The sequence below is a fragment of the Aspergillus aculeatinus genome (assembly GCF_003184765.1).
Source record: "Aspergillus aculeatinus CBS 121060 unplaced genomic scaffold BO66scaffold_2, whole genome shotgun sequence".
Classification (NCBI taxonomy): Eukaryota; Fungi; Ascomycota; class Eurotiomycetes; order Eurotiales; family Aspergillaceae; genus Aspergillus; species Aspergillus aculeatinus.
This window is the reverse complement of record NW_020291471.1, coordinates 961,052-981,152: the sequence shown is the minus strand read 5'-3', so window position 1 is coordinate 981,152 and position 20,101 is coordinate 961,052. Positions and strand designations below refer to the sequence as shown.

At 49.6% G+C, this 20,101-nt stretch overlaps 5 protein-coding genes across 5 annotated transcripts; 1 reads left to right on the top strand and 4 right to left on the bottom strand.

Moving 5' to 3' along the window:
* Positions 1-1,271: 1,271 nt before the first annotated feature.
* Positions 1,272-3,264, bottom strand: BO66DRAFT_397601 (Zn(II)2Cys6 transcription factor; the record flags this gene model as incomplete). The annotated part of the gene is made up of 3 exons (XM_025648612.1): positions 1,272-1,274; positions 1,333-2,973; positions 3,217-3,264. 3 exons carry the CDS (start codon positions 3,262-3,264, stop codon positions 1,272-1,274), a joined length of 1,692 nt encoding a protein of 563 aa, XP_025508863.1.
* A 924-nt stretch (positions 3,265-4,188) lies between these two features.
* Positions 4,189-5,469, top strand: BO66DRAFT_417125 (thioesterase family protein; the record flags this gene model as incomplete). Its single annotated transcript, XM_025649650.1, has 2 exons — positions 4,189-4,442; positions 4,560-5,469. The coding sequence occupies exons 1-2, from the start codon at positions 4,348-4,350 to the stop codon at positions 5,467-5,469; spliced, it is 1,005 nt and encodes a 334-aa protein (XP_025508862.1). The 5' UTR covers positions 4,189-4,347.
* Positions 5,470-6,860: 1,391 nt separating this feature from the next.
* On the bottom strand, positions 6,861-8,656 carry BO66DRAFT_364419 (tannase and feruloyl esterase; the record flags this gene model as incomplete). Its single annotated transcript, XM_025645163.1, has 2 exons — positions 6,861-8,002; positions 8,062-8,656. 2 exons carry the CDS (start codon positions 8,654-8,656, stop codon positions 6,861-6,863), a joined length of 1,737 nt encoding a protein of 578 aa, XP_025508861.1.
* A 2,983-nt stretch (positions 8,657-11,639) lies between these two features.
* On the bottom strand, positions 11,640-13,072 carry BO66DRAFT_397598 (asparaginase; the record flags this gene model as incomplete). The annotated part of the gene is made up of 6 exons (XM_025648611.1): positions 11,640-11,802; positions 11,860-12,009; positions 12,060-12,108; positions 12,158-12,533; positions 12,635-12,887; positions 12,939-13,072. The coding sequence occupies 6 exons, from the start codon at positions 13,070-13,072 to the stop codon at positions 11,640-11,642; spliced, it is 1,125 nt and encodes a 374-aa protein (XP_025508860.1).
* A 3,493-nt stretch (positions 13,073-16,565) lies between these two features.
* BO66DRAFT_449986 (uncharacterized protein) lies at positions 16,566-18,788 on the bottom strand (the record flags this gene model as incomplete). The annotated part of the gene is made up of 3 exons (XM_025651805.1): positions 16,566-17,463; positions 17,531-18,343; positions 18,412-18,788. The coding sequence occupies 3 exons, from the start codon at positions 18,786-18,788 to the stop codon at positions 16,566-16,568; spliced, it is 2,088 nt and encodes a 695-aa protein (XP_025508859.1).
* Between the last annotated feature and the right edge of the window lie 1,313 nt (positions 18,789-20,101).

Sequence of the window (20,101 nt, the reverse complement as noted above, 5' to 3'; positions counted from 1 at the left end):
GGATCAATCAGGCGATGTGTCAACTCGATCAACCCTTCGGCCTGCAATATTAGGGTGACTATTTGGAGTAACACCAGATAATGACGCCATCTGAATAAGAAAGGTAGAGGAGAGGGTGAGTGGGGTGACTCTGGGAGGAATACGAGGATGTCTGGCGTCAGCTGGAATGTGACGAGCCCCGACCCGCCCCGCCCCCGGATCACATGTGCACGCTAATCTAAAATGGTATCAAAGCACCCGGTGGTTGCAGGTCAGCTGTACTGCTTTTTCGGTTCATGTGGAACGAAAACGGCTTAATAAGCAGCTTGGTCACGTGATTTTCAAGCGACCCTATTACCTATACAAACAGAAAATTTCATTCCACGCCACCTTTTTCAATACTCTTATATATACTATTTTTAAGTGATTTTCTTTAAGCTAAAAAGATATTTTCTAAGTATTTTCTAAGTACTTATCAAGTAGTTAATAAGTACTTAGAAAATACTTAGAAAATATCTTAAAAAAATAACTAAAATATTTTTTTAACTATTAAAATTATAAGTACTTAGAAAGTACTTAATAAATATTTATAAAATATTATTTAAATAAAGTCTTTTTAAGTACTTACTAAGTACTTAACAAGTACTTAAAAAATAACTTAAAAATTTACTTAGAGTAAGAGTATTTAAGCATATAAAAGAAAATTAAATTTCAATAATAAAAAATAGTAATTTATAAGATCGCTTGGAACCTTCCTGCTTATGTAAAGGACTTGGCATCACGTGCCGCAGGAACATTCCACATGAACCCAAAAAAGACTTCAGATGACCTGTGTTCACAAGCACCCGTCACTATCCCGTATTCCGTAACTTAGTCACTCCGTCGCTAGTCGCAAGCAAACAGTGCAAACCCCCGAGTATTGCCGCTATCGAGTTGAACAGGAACCTTTTCCCTTTTTGCCGCATCCAGCAAAGCTTAGCCAAGCTTGGGTTTGCAAAGTAATTGTATGAGTACGTCATGTTCCAGCCACACTTACCCGGTTCCTGACACGATGAACACTCCCTACAGCGAATACAGTCGATTGGAAAGACTCCCGATGAAAGCGTTCACCACATGTAAACAGTTGTACACATGCACAAACAGGAAAGACATAGGACTAAAAAGTGCTTGGCGCCCTTCACTAAACAAGCTGACTGGCATTCCGTTGAAAGCGAAATTTGGCGATCTGTCTTTCCTGATGTAGTAAAGTTTATCAGAATAAGAAAGTGAATGTAGTATTTGCAGAGTGACCCTCACTGATACAGAGGGAGTATACGATGACTCCCCAGCAACGAATTACTCCAGGTTTCTCACCTTCCCCGCCAACCCCCAGTGGTCGTTGGAACGACGAACCTGCCGCCAGAACCAGGCCACATACGCCTCCTGTTCGAGGACGTTGTCCGGAGAGCGAGACGCCGCGTCCTGCGTCGGCGCCGTGATGGCCGCCAGTTCCTCCCGCAGCTGCTCTTCCAGCCGGGCTTCCTCGTCTTGCTTGTCGTCGCAACCATCTGGGCTGAGCAAGCCACCTCCCTGCTCGGAGGCCCGTCTCTCCAGGGTGCTGCGTCGCAGGGAGGCCCTCAGCTCCCGACCCATCCGGTCCTCCAGCAACGCCGCCACCGCGACCGAGTGAAACGGCCCCTCCTGATGCGGCCAATCGCGCAGCGCCTGCAGCGCCTCCCACCGCAGCCGGAAATCCTGGCAGCCGTCGCCCACGACGAAGAGCAGCGGGATCACCCCCAGGTCGACCGTCACCGTGGGCCGCAGGGGAAAGTTGGCGATGAATCGCTGGATCCGGCGCAGCAGCGCGCGGTACTGCGGGGTAAAGAGCTGCAATCGTTCCGGGTCGTGGTGGAGGGGGCCGGTGTGGACGACAAGCGAGGCGGTGATGATCAAAAGCTCGAGGAGCTCGATCCCGTGTCGGGACTTAGGGCTGAGGTCGTTGCGTTGGCGGAGGGTCTGGAGCAGCTGCATCGCCGGCCGTAGTTGTGCGGCAATGGCCATTTGCTCCGCCGCCAGTGCCGCGCGGTCGGCCTGGAGCTCGGCCGGGGACATGCGCCAGCACCACCGCACGAATTTGAAGAGGCGGTTGTGAAGGGGTTCTAAAGCTTGGCGGGCGCCGTAGAGAGGGTCGTCGTCGAGTTTAAGCGCTTGGTCGCCCTGCTGCTGCTGTTGTGATTGCTGCCACCATGGATCAGGTGTCGGGTGAATCTCCGTCCCTACCTCATCTTCCTCCCCCCAGTACCACAGGCCCGGCCCATCCATCCCGATCTGGGTGTCCAGGTGTCGGAACACAGTCACCCAACGTCTGGCTGTGGGACTCTGCGACGAGGGCTCGCTTTCGCGCAGGATCCGCAGGCCCGCCCGCAGATGCTGCAGCGCCGAGCTGTATTCCTGCCAGATGGTTGCCACCACCGCGAACAGCAGACAGCAGAGCAGGGTCATCTCGCGGACCTGCGGATCGCGCGGGTTACGTCTCCGCAGACAAGCGAAGGCCCGCGCCGACTGTGCGACGGCCATCCAGTACCAGAACTGCGGAGCACAACCGATCACACCCCCGGCCTCGACCTGCTGGTGCACCGCACCCAAGGCAACCACGGCGTGCCAGACAGCAGGCTCCCGAGGCACCATCTGCAGCAGGAACTGCTGCCAGACCGCCGAGTCGAAGAAGCTGAGCGCATCCGGGAGGGTCCGAGCTTGGACAAAGGTGAAGCAGCGGCGCTCGTCGGAGGTGCTGGCCCACGGCACCGCCACCGCGATCGGGCCAGCCACAACCGGCGGGGGGTCCCGGCGGTGATTGAGCTTCTCGCGATTGGTCGAGAGGAATAGTTGTCGGTAGGAATCGTACCCATCGCACTGGCGGCCAGTGGAGGTGCAGTTGCGGCAGCTGCCGGGGGTTTCGTCACACTTGATGCGTCGGGTTCTGCCGTGGATGATGTCCTTTCTAGTCGCCTTTTCCTGCAAGGTGTGGTGTATAGCCCGGGTTTACATACCGGCAAGTGCGACAGCCCGTTCTCGATCTCTTAAATCCCGCCCCGCGCGGCTTGGCAGAGAGTGGTTTCATGGTGAGGCCACGAATCGCAGCAGGCGTCGAAGGGATGTAGTGGGTGGGAAGTTGAGGTGAAGAAGTTGTGAAGTTGTGCGGGGCCACACTAGAGGAACTAGCTCCCTGCTAGACAGGGATTCTCTGTCCAGCTACACCATTTTAGGACTAGGTAGCGGAATCGAAGGAATGTAGACTGTGATCATTTTTGAGATCATAAGGTGGTCTTTCGTAGACTGAGATCACGTCCTTTTCTCCGAGAGTAAGTGTAATTTGATCGAGTTAAGAAATGGCAAGCGCTAACCAGACAGCGCTTTGAGATATATATGGCAGGAATTGTCTGACCCGATGCCCCATCTCCACTTGGGTGAGATCGGCCTTATAATTTTGGTCAGCTTACGATTTCATGGTTCGTTAGATCTTTGAGCTTACAATTGACCCCACATCCCAAAGTACAATGGTTCCGAATCAACTGTGGGGAAGGGCGCCGCTGCCCGCACTTCATAAAGGGGGGGGGGGGAAACTTAGAGCCTTGAGGTCTTGTCATCGATATCGCAATAAGAACCATGCTACTAAAAATCTAATACTTGTGCGTAAATTATAAATAATGATCCTCCGAGCAACTGTTATCCCTTGGAATGTTTTAGGTAAGTACCACACGTTCGAATAGTCCGTTATGTGCCGCCTCTACACGGATTGTCTCCGTTTTGCACTGCTGTAAGATAGGGTTGGCGGACGGGCGGACCGAGGGTAGGCCGGGATGATTAGTGAACATGCGTGCACAAGATACATGGTGGCAAGGAGGCAGCGTATCGTCATTCTGTCTGCAATGGACCTAGAATTCCTCTGTTGAGATACTACCTTGTAATTGGCCTCTGATGGTGAGTTTTGTCGCATGTTGTTCCGCTATGTCGACTGTGTTTTCCTTGATTCCACCAATTGTTTGGAGGAGTCTCCGTAGCGTGACTTCGGACCGATAGCATTATCGTACCGTACCGTACCCTAGATATACATCACATAGAGACTAGAACCCCAACCCTCACATTAATTGGTGCTGATAACGCGTCAATCCCTTGCAAGTGAGCTGCCGAGGTTGAAATGCTTGCACTTGTGCTGACGAGATGACGTTACTGGCCGGCAGCTCTGATCTAGTGAATTGCCTCTCCTGGCTCCGTGAAAACAAAACTGCTGCACATTTCCGCTGAAATCCAGTCGTCTTGCGGATCATCACCATCTTTGTACTGTGCCGTATACTGCAATTCGGCCCTTGGTATCCTTGATCGAGGACAATGGCAGAACCCGCGCACTCCTCACTCTTTGAAAAAGCGATCGCCGTGACCCCGATCGGTCCCAACACCTACTCCGCATGGCTTGACCCGGCCTGGTGTATTGGGAAGGGTAAGAAAAACCGAACCCCTCACCTGCGGTATGCAAGATCCCGGCAGAGGCTAACAACAGTGACTGGAATTGCTGCAGTACCACACGGTGGCTACACCATGAGCATTTTTTATCGAACCGCGGCTGTGCACTTCGCTCGCAAACAAAGCAGAGCCGAACCGATTGCTCTGCAACTGTCGTTCCTGCGACGGACACTCGCCGGTCCCGCTGTCTTAACCGTCCAGGAAGTCAAGATCGGGACGAGGATCAGCACGATCCACGTATCCCTATCGCAATCCCGCAACAACCCCGGCCCTTCGGCAGGAACCACGCCTGCAGTGCAGAACAAGAAGGACCATGAGCGTGAGCTCGAGGTGAAAGTGGTCGGGTACATCACCGTGAGTCCACCAGCGTACGAAGTGGGTCCGGCCGTGACAGGCCCTGGGCAGGCTACTCTCTCTCCGCCCGTGGTCGACTTCCGTGTCTTAGCGGAGAAAGGAGTCGACGGTGCATGGGTGCGCAACCAGTCCCCTCCGCCTGGACTGTTTGCAGCGGGACATGCGGAGCTCTTCTTCCCGGTGTCTACCCTCGCGTCAGCCAAGACACTGGAGGACCAGGTGAAGGGGGTGGTCGAGCAATGGGCGCGCTTCACGCCGGGAGGGCAACCCGCTCGGTGGTCGAATGAAGCCGTGCTGTACTTGGCGGATATGTTCCCTCCTGCATTGAACCGGATGGGTGCGATGGAGATACAGAGGCTAAAGCAGGTCGGTGCAATTTCCGCAGAGGCTAAGGCTGGGCCATTCTGGTATCCCTCCGTCACCTTGAATGTGGATTTGAAGACCCGGATTCCGGCAGAGGGGGTCGAGTGGTTGCATTCGCATGTCGTGACGCGGATGCTCCGTGGAAGTCGGGCGGACTTGGAGGTGGTCATCCACAATGAACAGGGGGAGCTGGTGTTGACGAGTACGCAGGTGGCTTTGGTGGTCGATGCGGCGAGAAATCTTATGGGCAGGGAAATATTTGAGAGATTATAGTTCTGGTAGCATTATTTACCTGGGTTTGGAGAATCAATCAAGCATAGCGCACTTGCTCACTAGCCGAACGGAAGGATCAGTAGAGTGTCGTGAGAAAGTGGGCGTAAGCAATTCACAATTCGTTCTCTGCACCACGTCGACGCTGAACCCAATGCTGTTGCATCTTAGAAGAATGTCCCTCTCAATAGCGCTCACTCCTCGGCACTTGATCTAATCAATAATGACGCCGAGGTATGCGAACAAAAGAAAGAAAACCGGGGAGCGTGCCCAGCAAGAAGACCCAATCCCGGATTAAAACATGATGCACGCAGGGATGAGAATTAACATAAAAAATCTTGTTCATGGCCATTCACCTGAGTTACTTCTAACACCTTTGGCTTGAGCCTTTGCAATACACGACGGTTGGGTGCTGAGGACTTTCTTTCAAGTATGCTTATGACATGTGTCCTATTAGACGAGAGTACTCTCTTTCAACTGTAGCAATAATAGCAACTAGATAGTGGGTTCCATATCTATAATCAAGTTGATTATACATCACACCACGCGGGCTCCCCGCAATGGTGCACTGTTGTGGGGAACCGGAATTGAAGTCGGGACTCGGCAGAGAATTGGAATACTAATAAATATCTATACCGATAGTCTGAGCTTTACGAATGGTCGGAAGCACCGTCACAGAAAGAAAACATAAAGATCTTGGCCCCTTGGTACGTATGGTAGGGACAGAAAATAGGATATTCGCGCAATAAGTTGTGCCCTTGCTCTCACTAGAGGGAAAGGTAGGTATCTGGCGGGTTCTGTTCTCAGTGGGTATATACCGCACGGCATGGGATTCTGGGACAGGGGCGTGGGGGAGTTTGAACGTTGCGCCTTTTTTGTGGCCTTCTTTGATCACTGCGAGGCGCAGCAGAGTGCTGCGTTGAAGGGCTGGGTAGCTGAGTGGATACGCTGGATGAATTAGAAACATATCGAAGAAGCTGAGAGTAGATGGGGAGGGGGTTTCATACTTGATTTGAGACAAGAAGGGCTTAGTTTTCAATAGCCTAACCCGGAATGCGGACTAACTCGGAAATGTCTTCCTGTTTTGATCATGGAGTCCAGGGGTGAAGCTCGGTATGACGGAAGGGATGACGAGGCCAGGATCCACACGTTGAAAAGTGGAGCACCACTCTATTCAATAATATTATCTATGTCGAATGTAAGACAAAACGGATGCACATTAGCATCGAAGATGTTAAAGGTAAATGGAAAAAGTGAAATCGCATAGAAAATGAAGACAAGAAGAAATGGGCCAAGTAACGCTCGACGGGGTAATCCGTGGAGAATCTCCCTATACCCCAGGGATTATACGGCGCTGGAAGCAATCCACATTTGGGGTCTAGTAGACAACATATCTAGTAGACAGGCAGCTTGAAAGCAGGGAAAGTGTAGTAGAAAGTATCGGCTCCCTCGTCGTCGCTCTCGCACTTCCAGGCATCCTTCTTCCAGACGGGCCGCTTGGGAAACTGGCACAGCTGCTGCACCTCTCCGTCGTACGCACCCGCATCGACCGTAGCGTTGAGACCAGTAGGCTGGACCCCGCTCTCAACCCACTTAATCATAGTGGCCATATTGTCCTCGGGAAAGGGGCCGTTGGGCTGCAGGCTGTTGCGGGCGCAGTGGGCGGCACCGGGCACCAAATACAGCTGGTACCACTCCTTCATCTGCTCGATCGCCTTGGAGGAACCCAGGCCGGGGTACATAATCTTCATCACCGACTGCCAGTAGTGGACGGAAGACGCGGTGGGGACACTGGGGTCGGATTCGCCGTGGTAGTGGATGAGCTTGCCGCCGGAGGACTGGAAGGTGGTGAGGTCGGGCAGGGTGGTCTGCAGAGTATCCATATAGAGAATCATCGCCTCGTTCATCCACGAAACTAGAGTATCGTAGGTGACGTTGTTCAGATTGTCAAGGTTATCGACGTCAAGCAGCTCAATGAAGCGACCAACGAATTCTCCGCCGGTGGAGGGAATGTCCAAACCCCAGGACTTGGTGGAGTTATCGTACTCGGTTTCGGCATCGGTAAACTCGGCACCAATACGGTAGGAGAGGTAAGCCCGTTCGCCCTGGGAGTTGAACAGTCCGTCGTAGATGGCCTGCGCGACGGCCACACCTTCCGCGGTTACATTACCGCGCTGCGCCGGAGTCGTAGTAGTCTGGGTGCCGTCGTTACGCTTACCAAAGTTGAAACCGAGAGAGGTACTGGTGGTCGCGGCGCAGTAATAGGACTCGCCGATCACGGAGGTCAGATTGAACTCCAACTGGCACAAATCGGAGCGGGAGATGACTCCATCCGTGCGTCCATCGAGAGGATCGCAGGCGCTGATGGTCGCGTTCACGATCTTCTCCAGCTCACAGGGAGGGGGGAAGTAGTCGAGCGTCTGCTCGACGACAGCGGAGAAAAGGTGGTTTACCTGCTGCTGGCCGTAGCGGAAGGCCGGGGCTCCGATGACGGCGCCGTCGTACAGGTCTCCGTAGCGCTGGATCTGGCTCATACCTGGGAGAAAACGAGTGGATCAGTATGTCCCCGCGTTCATTTGCAGCGGTAAGACTCACCTTCTCTGCCGCCATCCGAGCACCCCTCGAAGTAGGTGTACACCTTGGCTTCATCGTCTAGGTTGTAGAACGCCCGAGTCAAAGGCTTTCCGACCGTAGTCATCTCACCCAAGCCCTTGTAGGCAAACATGAAGATCGGGTCCCAGTTGATGGTGCCGTTGCCGAGGAGGTTGACTTCGTCGACGGTGGTACCGGAGAGGGCGCCGTAGCCAGCATCGGTGGCACCACCCACAGCTCCATACTCCAGCCCTCCAGTGATGCTGGTGCTCAGAGTGTAGCCGAAGCCACCAGCCACGTAGAAGCGGTTGGCAAAGATCTCAGGGCTGGGGAAGCCGTAGTTGAGGACGACCTCATCGCTGCTGCCGGTGTGGACATAGGAAACGGAAACGTCGCAGTATTCGTAGCTGGAGCTGGTGGCAGTCTTGGCCGTCACGGAGGAGGGAATCATGTCAATGCCGAGGAGAGTGCCATTGGCAGGAAGTGCCGACTGGACGTGAGCGACGGTACAGAGAGTGGCAAGCGACGAGGAATTGGTGGCGCGGGCAGTTGCTGCCAGAGCAACAGCGGCCGCGGCGGCACGCGAGTATTGACGCATGGTGGGAAGACTTGACAATGGGAGGAAAAGAAAGAATAAAGAGAGTGAGCGAAGGACTGTTTGGATGATCAAGTCACCGTGAAATGGAGGATGGGAGCCTTTCTTATAGGAGTGTACTGTACTGGTAGTTGTAGTACTACTCGGAGATACACGTGTAGGTGCAATTCGGAGATTAGATGGGAGATCAGAGGTCACCACTGCCAAGCTGTGAACGCGCGTCCAGAACTGGTTTTCAGAACTTCAGATAAGGTAAAGACCCACCGATTGACCCAGGGGTTTAATTAAGCTTCATCAGTTGTCTCACGATGAGGACTAGCCTAGACAATTAAGCTTAAATTCTTTTCCGTGCCGGCGTCCGGTGGCCAGCCATAGTTACCTTCTTGACTATGCAAGCTGACGGGCATAGTGGCCACCAGGGCGTATTCAATGTTTTTGCGGCCTGTCATAATGTCAACTCACCCATGAACATTCTATAACATCAGTGTTCGAGGGTTTAAGGTTCCACTAGAGGCGAAGCCATAAATTCAAGAAAGCGTAAGCCGGTGGATCCTAGGGTCCACTCGCCACCGGTGACCGAGAAAGCATTTATCCGGATGATGCTCCAGGCTGCAGCCAATGCCTTCCGGATCAGGTTCGAAACCCGGTCGGGGATTCATCGGCGGTTCTGTTTCTTTCATCCCACCCAGAGGGTTAGCAGAAGCTAGGCTTGAGTCAAGGCTCAGGGACTTGTTTTATTCGGGCTGATGGCTGAATCTTCATCGATCATGAGGATGTGCCGAAACGGCTTGCACTGCATAGTTCCCCACTTACCTTGCTTTCGGTACCGAAAGAGTCTGGGACATAAGTTTACCATGCGGTGGGCCTGCGTAGAAGTGGAAGGCTATTTTTGCTATTTTCTTTTGTTCAAGCACTCGACCAGATAACGGATACATATATTGGACACGAGTAACAGGGGAACGATGCGGCGGATTGCATAAAAGGTAGAGGGCTTCGCCTTCGGCGATCGATTGTGTGGTATGGCATCAGGAGCGTTCAAAATATTGGTTCGAAACAAGGCTCATACCACCATTGAATTTCCTGACCACCCTGCCTTCATGGAGGAATTCCCCGTAGTCTGTTTAATGGCTTTATATGGTATTGTTCATCTAGGTCGCCTTCAAAAAGGCGAGTCGATTCTCATTCACTCCGCTGCCGGTGCTGTTGGTCGGGCTGCCTACCCGCTAGCCCGTGATCGGGGCCCCTATGAGTTCAGCCGTCAAGAAGCGTCTCTTTCTGGAGCTATATGGGATCCCCAACAATCAGTTCTCTTCTAGACGAAGACTCGCTTTCTAAAAATTAAATTTTGCGCGCCACCGCTCGTCAGGGTGTAGATGTGGTGCTTAATTCGAGCTCCGACAAAGCTCTTGCCAAGACCTGGAGGTGCGTAGCACCCCTCGGACGCTTTATCGAGATTGGGAAGCGCGACATAAACACTTGGGGGTAACTTTCCATGTACCAGTTCTCCAAATATATTACATTCTCTTCCCTGGATCTTCAGAAGGTGTACAAGAATCACCTTAGCGCCATCGGGCAGTTGATGAGGGAATGGAGAGAGTCAATCTTTGCGAGAAAGCTGGGACCTCAGACGCCGATGACTTTATACCTCGAGACGACTTTGACATTTGGCCCGCCGCTTATAGATACTTCCTGTTGAATCCTCCTGTTTTGAGTAGGCTCGCTTTTGTTTTCGGATCGTGGCTCAAGTCTCTGGTTATCTATCTGTTTCCTGTTCTCTCGCACGGGCGACCGACTTCTTTTGAGGTGATGTCGTAGGGCTTTACCAACCTCTTTACGCATACATAGACGTATCTTGTTACTATACATATCAGACATGCCTTTCCGACAATCTATGCTGCTGGGCCAATTCAAAAGAGACAAGACCCAATAAAGATAAATACATGCTAGAGTTTTGGGGGAAAAGATTCATTCTATAAAATCAGAAAATATTTAAGGAAATTGGAATAGAAAAGAACATACAATAACTAGCTTGTCAATGGCCGGGAGCGGAAGAGAAAATTGAACCCATAAACTACAATTATTTCTTGAAGCTTTCTCTTGTTTTCGGTGATGGATGGAAAATATTGCCTCACTCTTTGATGCACGGGTGCCGTGCCCTTTACTTGGGGACAAATTTTGGGTTTTTGTATATATAATAGGGGAGAAATTCACGTTCTGCAATGCTACTCTTAGTGTTCAATGATTAATATCTACAGATCCTAGTGCATGTATTTGAGACGACAGAAATCATGGTGCGAAGTTCATAAATCGCGGTATGTCTGGTGATATTCGGAGCTACAAAGAAAGCCCTTTGCTCTTGCGTGAAAAATTACTGTCAGATTGGCGGATGAAGTCACGAATATAAATGATCGCCGAGCACATTGTATTGGAAGTTATAAGAGCCACTGGCATACACCAGACGAACAGAGACAATTGAATGATGTATATTCTCTTCTAGTATGAGCGACAGCCTGCTTCGAGCAGGAAATTATCCGGAGAAGACCTGTGCATCGATTAATGGGTTTCAGAGAGGATTGCGCAGCACATGCCTTATGGTCAAGCGAAAGCCCGTTCAGACTTAGAATCGGAAGATCATGGAAGGCCTTTCGACAAGTAGATGGGCTTGTGTGCTTTGGGGCTGGAATGGGATAATACAATCAATAAGTTGATGGGCGACAAACTGAGGAGAGATGCCGTTATTTTCTGCATCATTTGACTGATTCCTTCCTACATTTGCGCAATGAAAGGTGGACGCGTAGTTGAATATGCTTTATTACGGGACTGAAGAATTTCTCCGAATCTACCAGTCTACCCAGCGACCCGATTCTTGCGTGTTATAGATATGGCGCATGTATTGTTATCATCAAAATATGGTATATACATAGTGTTTTGTCCTGCTTCAAGACAGTCTGAAGTTAATTCTTGCATCACGAACGCTTTGACTATCTTACAGCGTTGCAAAGTTATAATAGGAGGTGGCGTTGGTATACACGGCTTTGCGGATATCACCTTCAAACAGCTTCCGGATACCGTCAACATCGTGACCCGTGGCAAGGGCGAGCTGAAGCTGGATACGGGACTGCTCGCCATGCAGGAAGCCAGAGCTGATACTGTAGCAAGTATCAGTATTGATTATTATGGTATGTGTTGAAAACCAAGTTTCTTACATGTTGCTGATTTGAGGGTTGGGAACCACAGCGCCGAAGAAGGGGCGAAGCGAGGCGACTGTGACGACTCCCTTGGCGTAAAGGTCATTGGCAGCTTCAGTAGCGGCTGTACTCAACCCACCCGGCCCAACACCCATGATGACAATTCCCCTATTGGTATAGGTTAGTGTTTTTCTAAGATGTTATGGAAAAATACGTACTTGGCGCCATCCTTAGCGGCAGCATAAAGTAAACCGGCGTCGAAGCCTTCTAAACAGGTGTACGTATAGGGGCAACAAATTCAAAGCCACTGACTTACGATGACCATAAAGAACAACCACTTTGGGAAGAGGGTGAGAAACGGCAAATGGATCGAAATAGTGGCGTGCTTTAGGCATAGGAGGTCCGAAGAAAAAGTAGGGCTGGCCAGCAAGGACTTGACCAATATACCCTTGATCCAACGCCAAAAAGGTTGAGACAGTGTTGCCGTTAGTCTTAGTGCCGTAGAAAGCTGATACCAAGTGATCATTAAAAGCAATTAGGGCTCCACGATCACGCGCCTCGGGATGGATCGCAGTGCGCACAGCATCGTAGAAGTTACGTGGTCCGTCAGCTGAGATGGCTGAGTTGGGACGCATAAAACCAGTCGCAACAAATGGCTTAGAGCAGTTCAACGTGAGATCAACACCAAAAGCCTGTGAGGGGAAGAAGTCAGCATTTGTTAAGAGCTCGGATTCATGGCGAGGCTTGCAGTTTCAGCCAGGGTATTAGTCCCATGTATCATAACAGCACCCACGATGTCCGAGTCGTGGGAGCACAGCCGCTTAGTTGCATCCATAGAAATATTCAGGAACCTGTCTGAATCTGCATCGGAGCTGCTGGTATGACTTATGTTTCGAACCGCGATTTGAGCAATGTCAAGAACTTCGCTCACAGTTGCAATCAGACCTTCAGGAGTCAAGCGGCCTGAGCCACCACCATAGTTGATGCTGTCTAAACGTCCGTAAGCTGAACCGGCCAGAATGGTACCATCTCCAGTATTATAGAGCCTGCATATTTGTTTAGAGAATATAAGATCAAGTCATCAATGTGACACTCACATGACTTTTGGCAGAGTCGGATCTTTATAGATCCAAGTCAAGCCTGTGTTAGGATCCTCGTGCTTTCGAACCTCCAGAGGCGAGGCAACGGCCATAGCAGCGATGGCTGCCGTTGAAATCAAGGAAATGAGCATTTTTGCGAGATTGATTTTGATGTGCCGTTGAATGTTGTACTTGAAGTTAGACTCTTTATACTGGTTTTCAAGTTCATTTATATACCAGTACACTGAGTGATTCTAAGTACAATGCTTGCCTCATGATAACCCCGGGCGAAGTCCGAGACTAGTCTCCAACTAATATCTAATGGGGTCAAAGTAGAGCAAGCAGATAAGAGATAAAAACTAATAGAATAAGTGTTGAGTGATAATAGATCAGTCTCAATGAGGCGATATAACTGCGTTCGCTCTGCAATCCTTCCTTTACCAAATTCCAGTCTTCGCTTTAACTTTCTTTTTTCGGTGCTAGTTATCTTTCAAGCTGAGTAAAGAAATCCTTCCCAGATAACAGAAAGATATGAGCTTTTTATCGGAACTCTATTCAAACATCACAATTAATACCTCCATATACATACTTATTTGGCAGATCATTGGTCTTTAGGCTATAAATTGCAAGATAAGACACTGTCCATGTCTTACAATAATGCCATGAGCCCAGAGAATAAACTTGATGGCTTGGTCGACTTAAGTTACACTACAATTTCATTATAGCAACAAAACATGTTCCTCTGACTCCCATTGTACTTATATGAGAATCTTTGCAATATGACCGAGACATTTCTCGCTTCCTGATGCGAATAGACCGGTTGTATGTTGCAGAACTGTATACCTATATCTTAGCATTTGCATCTAGCTAAGAATGTATTCTGACAACCAGTATTTTGAAATGCACAGCCAAGTAGAAGGAATGTGAAAAGAAAGATTCTGCGAGTCATGAACATCACTTAGACGATGATATAAGTAAAATCAGCCATGTGATTTGATTGGGTTCCATGACTCCCAGCCTCTAGCCTTATCCTGAACTGAGTTATATTACCCCACATGTTTGTTAGGATGCCGCATTGCTGACCCTTCACTCCACACTCCACACGATCTATAGTCAAATATTAGCTATGAGTTGGCGGTTCAGCTGAAATACTACTTCAATTCACTCAGAATGAATTGCTTCATCCCTTGGCGTAATCTTTCCACCATGGTGATGCTCTTCTCATAAACTTCAAAGTATCAAATTCGCTTGTTGTGCTTACGGAATTACGATAACTCCGTGTCCTAAAATCCGGACAGTCGGTGAACCGTACAGACTCGGGTCAACCACTCGACAGTTTGGGGATGCAATCTCCTATTCTCAATTGGGTGAGGCTCGTCAATAGATCCTAGAAGGAAAGGATTCCGAAGCTCGCTGAGGCAGTACAAAACAACGGGCTTTCAGCCCACATGAGTCAGTCGCCCCATCCACCCGTCCAATACTGTAATAGCACTGCCAATGCTTATTGGAAGGCCTGTGATAAGCTGCTCTGGATGGGTCGCTTGCTGTCTGTAACCTGCAACGATTGGTGCTGTCATCTGTTTGCATTCGTATTCTGTGAGATATAACTCTGATTTGCCAATGCCCCACTGGCGTTATCATATCTCCACTAAATGCACCTCGCCGATCCCGGAGGCGTGGTATGACGAGATTCTACTCAGAACACTCAGAACCACGGGCGTGAACGCCAGCAGTCTCGACACCTGTGCGGAGGCGAATGGCATTTTCCATGCTTATCGGCGAGCTGTTTCCTTTTCTTGTCTAATATCATTCTACACCCTCTCAGTGGGTGTTAATTGTCTTCTTTGCTAAACACAGGTCATTGATGAGCAGAGTAGTATTAATAAGTATATTTCGGGACTTTCTTACCCCCGGGATTGCTCTCACAATATAAGAACGATAGGTACCAAAGATTCTCTCAACTTTCCCATAGCGCACATAACACCCGCGAAGATAAAATCTGCCCTTCTTTTTACTCATCGTTCAACCCCAGTAAACGCAAGTTCGCCACTAGAGTCTCTTTTGCCCTTTGGTACCAAACGCCCGAGTTGCATTACCGGGGCCCCCACCCCAGAGGTCAGATCATACAAATGAGCAGTTTCAGGCAAATACTTTCCTCTTTGTTACTAGTTTTTTTGCAACAACTCCCTCCCTATACAGTAATAGTCACTCCTTGCTCAGGACTCTTCCAGTAATTTAACAACTTGTTATCACCAACCTATACAGCTTTCTGTTTATCTGGAACATAGCGTACAACCGGCTAAATTCTACCTGAATATACTACGGTTGACCCTCGCGATTTTGTCAGTACGGTGGAGAGGTGCAGCGATATGAATCCTTGAGGCGGTAGGTCTTTTATACAGCACCGCCGTCTCAAAATGCGACATAAACCTGTAAGGATTGTGATTGCAGATGAGGGATGGATGTTATTGTGCTCGCGCGACCCAAATAGCTTAGTAAGTACTTAAAATTATATAACTGTTGCACCTATTTCGATAGTAATTTTTAAGCTGTGTTTCCTGTATATACTACTAAATAAATCAAAGTAAAAGGTCTAACCAGGCTTATAATTATTGGTAATATTAGCCAAGTTTTAGTAAACTTTAATTTTTTTTTATAAATTTGGTCTAAAATCACGATGAAGATAAGGTGTCAAGGTGCGGGCTGGCGTCTGGTTCTTAGTCTGACTAAGTAATAGAAATGATAGTTCTAGCTGGCTAAACTCTTTATAGTAGTTCTTTAGATTTTTTATTGACTACTAGATTAGATTATTCTTAGATATATAGATAAAATATAGCTTAAAGAACTATAATTTTAAAAAATTAATATCATAAAATAGTATTTTGCAATCAATTTCTAATTACATTAGATGTTTTTTAATTCACTTATTTTACTAGATAATTCTTTAATTTCTTCAAAGCACTTGATTTTAATATCTTTTACGCTCTTATAACTGTTTTAAAATTTAATTTGATTCAGATTCAAGACTTCTATCTATTACCTTTGTACAGTTTATACTTATAATAGCAAATTATTTAGTTTAGCTTTTGTTATATGTAAAAATTTATTTTTCTATTTGGTTTTATACAAACTATAGCGGTAATAATAAAAATTCAATTGAATCGATGATTTTAGAGATTTAGATTTTTTAAAGTTAGATTTTCTAAGACTGATCATTATCTACTGTTAACACGTATATAAAAGAAAGTTTTTAAAAATAGTAAGAATATAATTTTTTATATTATTAGTCATAACGGTTTTCAAAAAGCTTTATAAGAAAAAATAATACTTAGAATCATATAAGAATGATTGAATTAATGATATTTCTTAATTTGGTATCTTTACACGATCATTCCAGGTATAAAAAAGAAAAAAAAAGATTTTAGTAATGGAACAGGTATTATGGTCTTTGATACTGCAAACTACTAGTATATAAACAGAATAAACCGGTAAAACAGGGCTCAGGGGGACAAACATCCTGGTGCTGCTTTTACAGTACTAACGTTACCATTTATTAAACCTTTGTTTGGTGTGTCTTGTATGCTTAGGGTATTCTCTTTTAGTTAATCTCATCCAGTTCACAGACCCACTCTATCTTTGCCAACCCTAAAAACCCAGCCTCCGCGGCAAGGTTTTCACGGAACCCCACATTCGACGCGACCGCGGCTCCCTTCCCTTTGAACCCTTTGACCCTGCCATCCGTGCAGGAAGCATAAGCATCTCGTTCCGCTCGGGCGAGCGCAACCCGGTATCCGTCGAGAAGGTCAGATAGGGTTGGTCCTGGGGACCCGACACGACGACCCCGATGCTGACGGGAAAGAGATGGGCGTCAACGTCATCCGAGGGCCGTCCCGAGCACAGCGCTTCAATGTGAGCGCTGCTTGCGCCCCATGCAGGGAACCCTGCCGGCACATCATGATGGTGTCGCACTAAAGAATGCAGCAGCAGGCCTGCCACCATCACAACCCCGCAGAGGGTTGCCAGAACAATGGGCAGAAGGGCGTACCCGACAGCCGAACCGGAGAAGTGCGGGAAGTTGACCTTCTCGCCGTTGGTGTCGAAGCCAATGGTCTGCACCACGAAAAGACTCTGTGAGACGAGCCAGTGTAGCAGGATCATGGCGATAGTCAGCGTGAGCGAGTAGGTGAGGGGCAGGGAAAGCAGATAGGACGAGCGCTGCATGCCCCGCGGGGTTGACACGCGAAGAGCCTTCTTTCCGTCCGGCCGGAGGAAGCGCACCCACTGGTCGGCGACGAGCTGGTGCGTCAGGATGTTGTTATAGAAGAGGTAGAGGAAGCTGACGAGGAGCTGGATGATGTTAGCCAGGAAGACGCACTCCATCAGGCTGTAGTTGCTGGTTTCGCTGTTCATGCCGAGGAAGCCTGGGTTGAGCCCGAAGCCGAGTTGCACGATGGATGGGAGGCTCATGTCCAGGCCCCGGCCTTTCCAGAAGACCACCGAGTCGACCAGTATGGCTAATGGAGCGGCTATCCCTAGCATGAATCTGTTGTTTCTCGGTTAGCACTGCACTGTACATCGGTTCGGCCTCTGGGTGCGGGAGGGAAACTCACAAAGTCAACGATATTGCCCAAATCTGGCGATGGATGGTCTTGAACCATGATACACTCTTCTGAGGGCGCCAGACCTGTGGGTATACATGGGCCACTTGGGAGTTTGACATATCCCCGGGATACTCCAGGTATTCTGCAACCGCATCGCCCATCAGAACCATAGTCTTCTCCGTGCCGCGTCGAGCAGATTTTGTGCGGTACGACCACCAAACCCTCAAGATAAAGCCGCATTGAAGTAGTGTGCACACACTCACAACAGCAAAGACCTGCGTTCCATAGTGCAGTCCGCACCGCTGGCTAATATCGCTCTCGGTCCCGACAAGGCAGTAGTCGACCTTGGCCCAGAATGGCCATCCCGGCTGGCCTTTCTCCTGGTGAGCCCACGCGACAACCGCCCAGTCATCGATAAAAGTACTGGCCCATTCACGCGTGCACAGGCGGTTGTAGTCCGGTAGGTTGTACGCCCCGCAGATCCACCAGGGGGCATGGCTCCAGACATCCCACCCTGTAACCCAGCCGTCGAGCAGGGTGCGGTTGTAGTTCTGCGCCGCGGTAATGTTGGCTGCGACGACCACTAAAGGTCCTTTGGTTGTAAGACCGTCGATGTACGCATCGATGCACTCTCGTTTGTCGAGACGGGTGAAGTTGGCCATTTGGGTGTAGAGGTCCTGTACCGCAGACCAGTTCTTGCCGGAGAGAGTGGGCGGGATGGGATCCAAGGCCCAATCCCGCCCTACCGTCTGGAAGTCGCTCGTCACTGTGGCTGTTGCATAGCTCACGACTGGGGTTGATGTGAAGGTGAGCGAGTTCCAGCTAGAACAGCGCAGACGCTGGGTATCAGCATTCACCCTATCATAGGAGCAGCAACCGTAAGAACTCACAATAAATGCAAACAAATCGACAACACCCCAAGCCCTATCCACTGGAATAATCTCCCAGACTTGATCCAGCGCAGATTGCGAACACTCTGAACCCCGATGTCGAGCGATACCCCACGAGCATGTGCCACGTCCATCTCCCGCCGAGACGGGGCAACTAGAATCTGCATACAGTAGCTCCCCGCCCCGAGGAAAAGCGACGACAGCACGTTGAGAGCCACGTGGGCGGCGCTATTGATGCTCGTCATCTCCTCGCAGTCACCGATATGGATGGTCCCGATGCCTCGTTCATCTGGGGGGAAGAACACCCAAAAGCAGACCAGTGTCCCCACATTCGCCAGACAGATCACGGCGGCTGTGATGAACTGGTTGCGCAGCATGGTTGACTGCTTGGATGCGGCGCTCTTGCGCGTGGTGGATCGCACATGGTGCTCGTCGATCTCGGGGATATACTGCCCGAGCAGCCCTTTGCTGGCGTATCTGGGATACGGGGTGTGTGGCGTGTTGTGGGCTTCATCGTCGCTGGAATCACTCTTTATGTTCTCCGCTTCACTCTCGTCTTCATTAGCGATACAGATCCCTGGCGTTAAAATAGCGGGGTATCGTGTTGCTGTGGTTGGTGAAAGGAGGGGCTCGTCTTCGTGTGCCGGCCCCGCATCGGGTAGGCAGTCCAATTCAACGCTGTGCCTCGGATCCATTGCCAGTTATCAGAGCGTTTACTCGCGCAACAGTGACAGCAAGTCATCAAGTTGCGAGAAGCTTCAACGTTCCCAGCCACCGCCATGGCAAAACCACATCACGCCTGTATGCCAAGACCCCGGCGCTATAGCAATGTTGTGCTAAGGGTGGCTACTCCCCGTAGCCTTATCAACTCTATCGTTCGCGTGGTAGCTAACCTAAGGCATATCTTGGCATATTGAGCTATCTATGCTTGCCAATCACGCACTGCACAGACCGGTGACGGCCCGGAGCTTGTGCTTGGCGGCGGTCCAAGCACTGAATGCCAAGTGCAGACATCGAAACACGGGGCACAGATGCTCATGGGCTTACATGCGGACGCTATGAAAAGTCGGATTCCATGAGTTCCAGTTGAGCGTTGCTCTGACTAGAATGAAACAAGCTACTGCGCCTAGTAGATAATTTATCCTAAGCGTAAACACGGAAAATCGGACAGCGGAAGCTTGGAGGCAGCCACAATACTGAAGCCTCTTTGACTAGTTGCTTCCAGTCTTCTAGAAACTGCATCGTGAAGGCCAACCTTTGCGCTGATGGCGTCAGGGCTTGTGAGCGGATATGGTAGCCGGGGGTGCCAACCTCAAAGACGGAGTGTGTGTACAACAGTCCGGTCTAGAAACTTGCTTATTCTCGCAGCCATGCTCTACACCCAGTAAAACATGGTAGGAACTGACTGACCTGAAATTGCGTGGTGTGGCGTGGCCGATTCTCAAAATACTGTACCCCGGTTTGCACGAGACCCCGGACAGACCCTGGCGCTCTACGCTCAACGAGGGTAAGTCTGATGCTTAGTGCTTACTGGGGTCATTTATTCTGTTTGCTTCAAGTCAGCCAAACAACTTACTAAGCACCCGAGTCAACAGAGAAAGATCATAATCGCCAACATGGTTTCAACGAGTACACCGGGTATTTATGGGTATTTCACTTTTCTTACAGTGCTCTAGTGTAACAGACTATC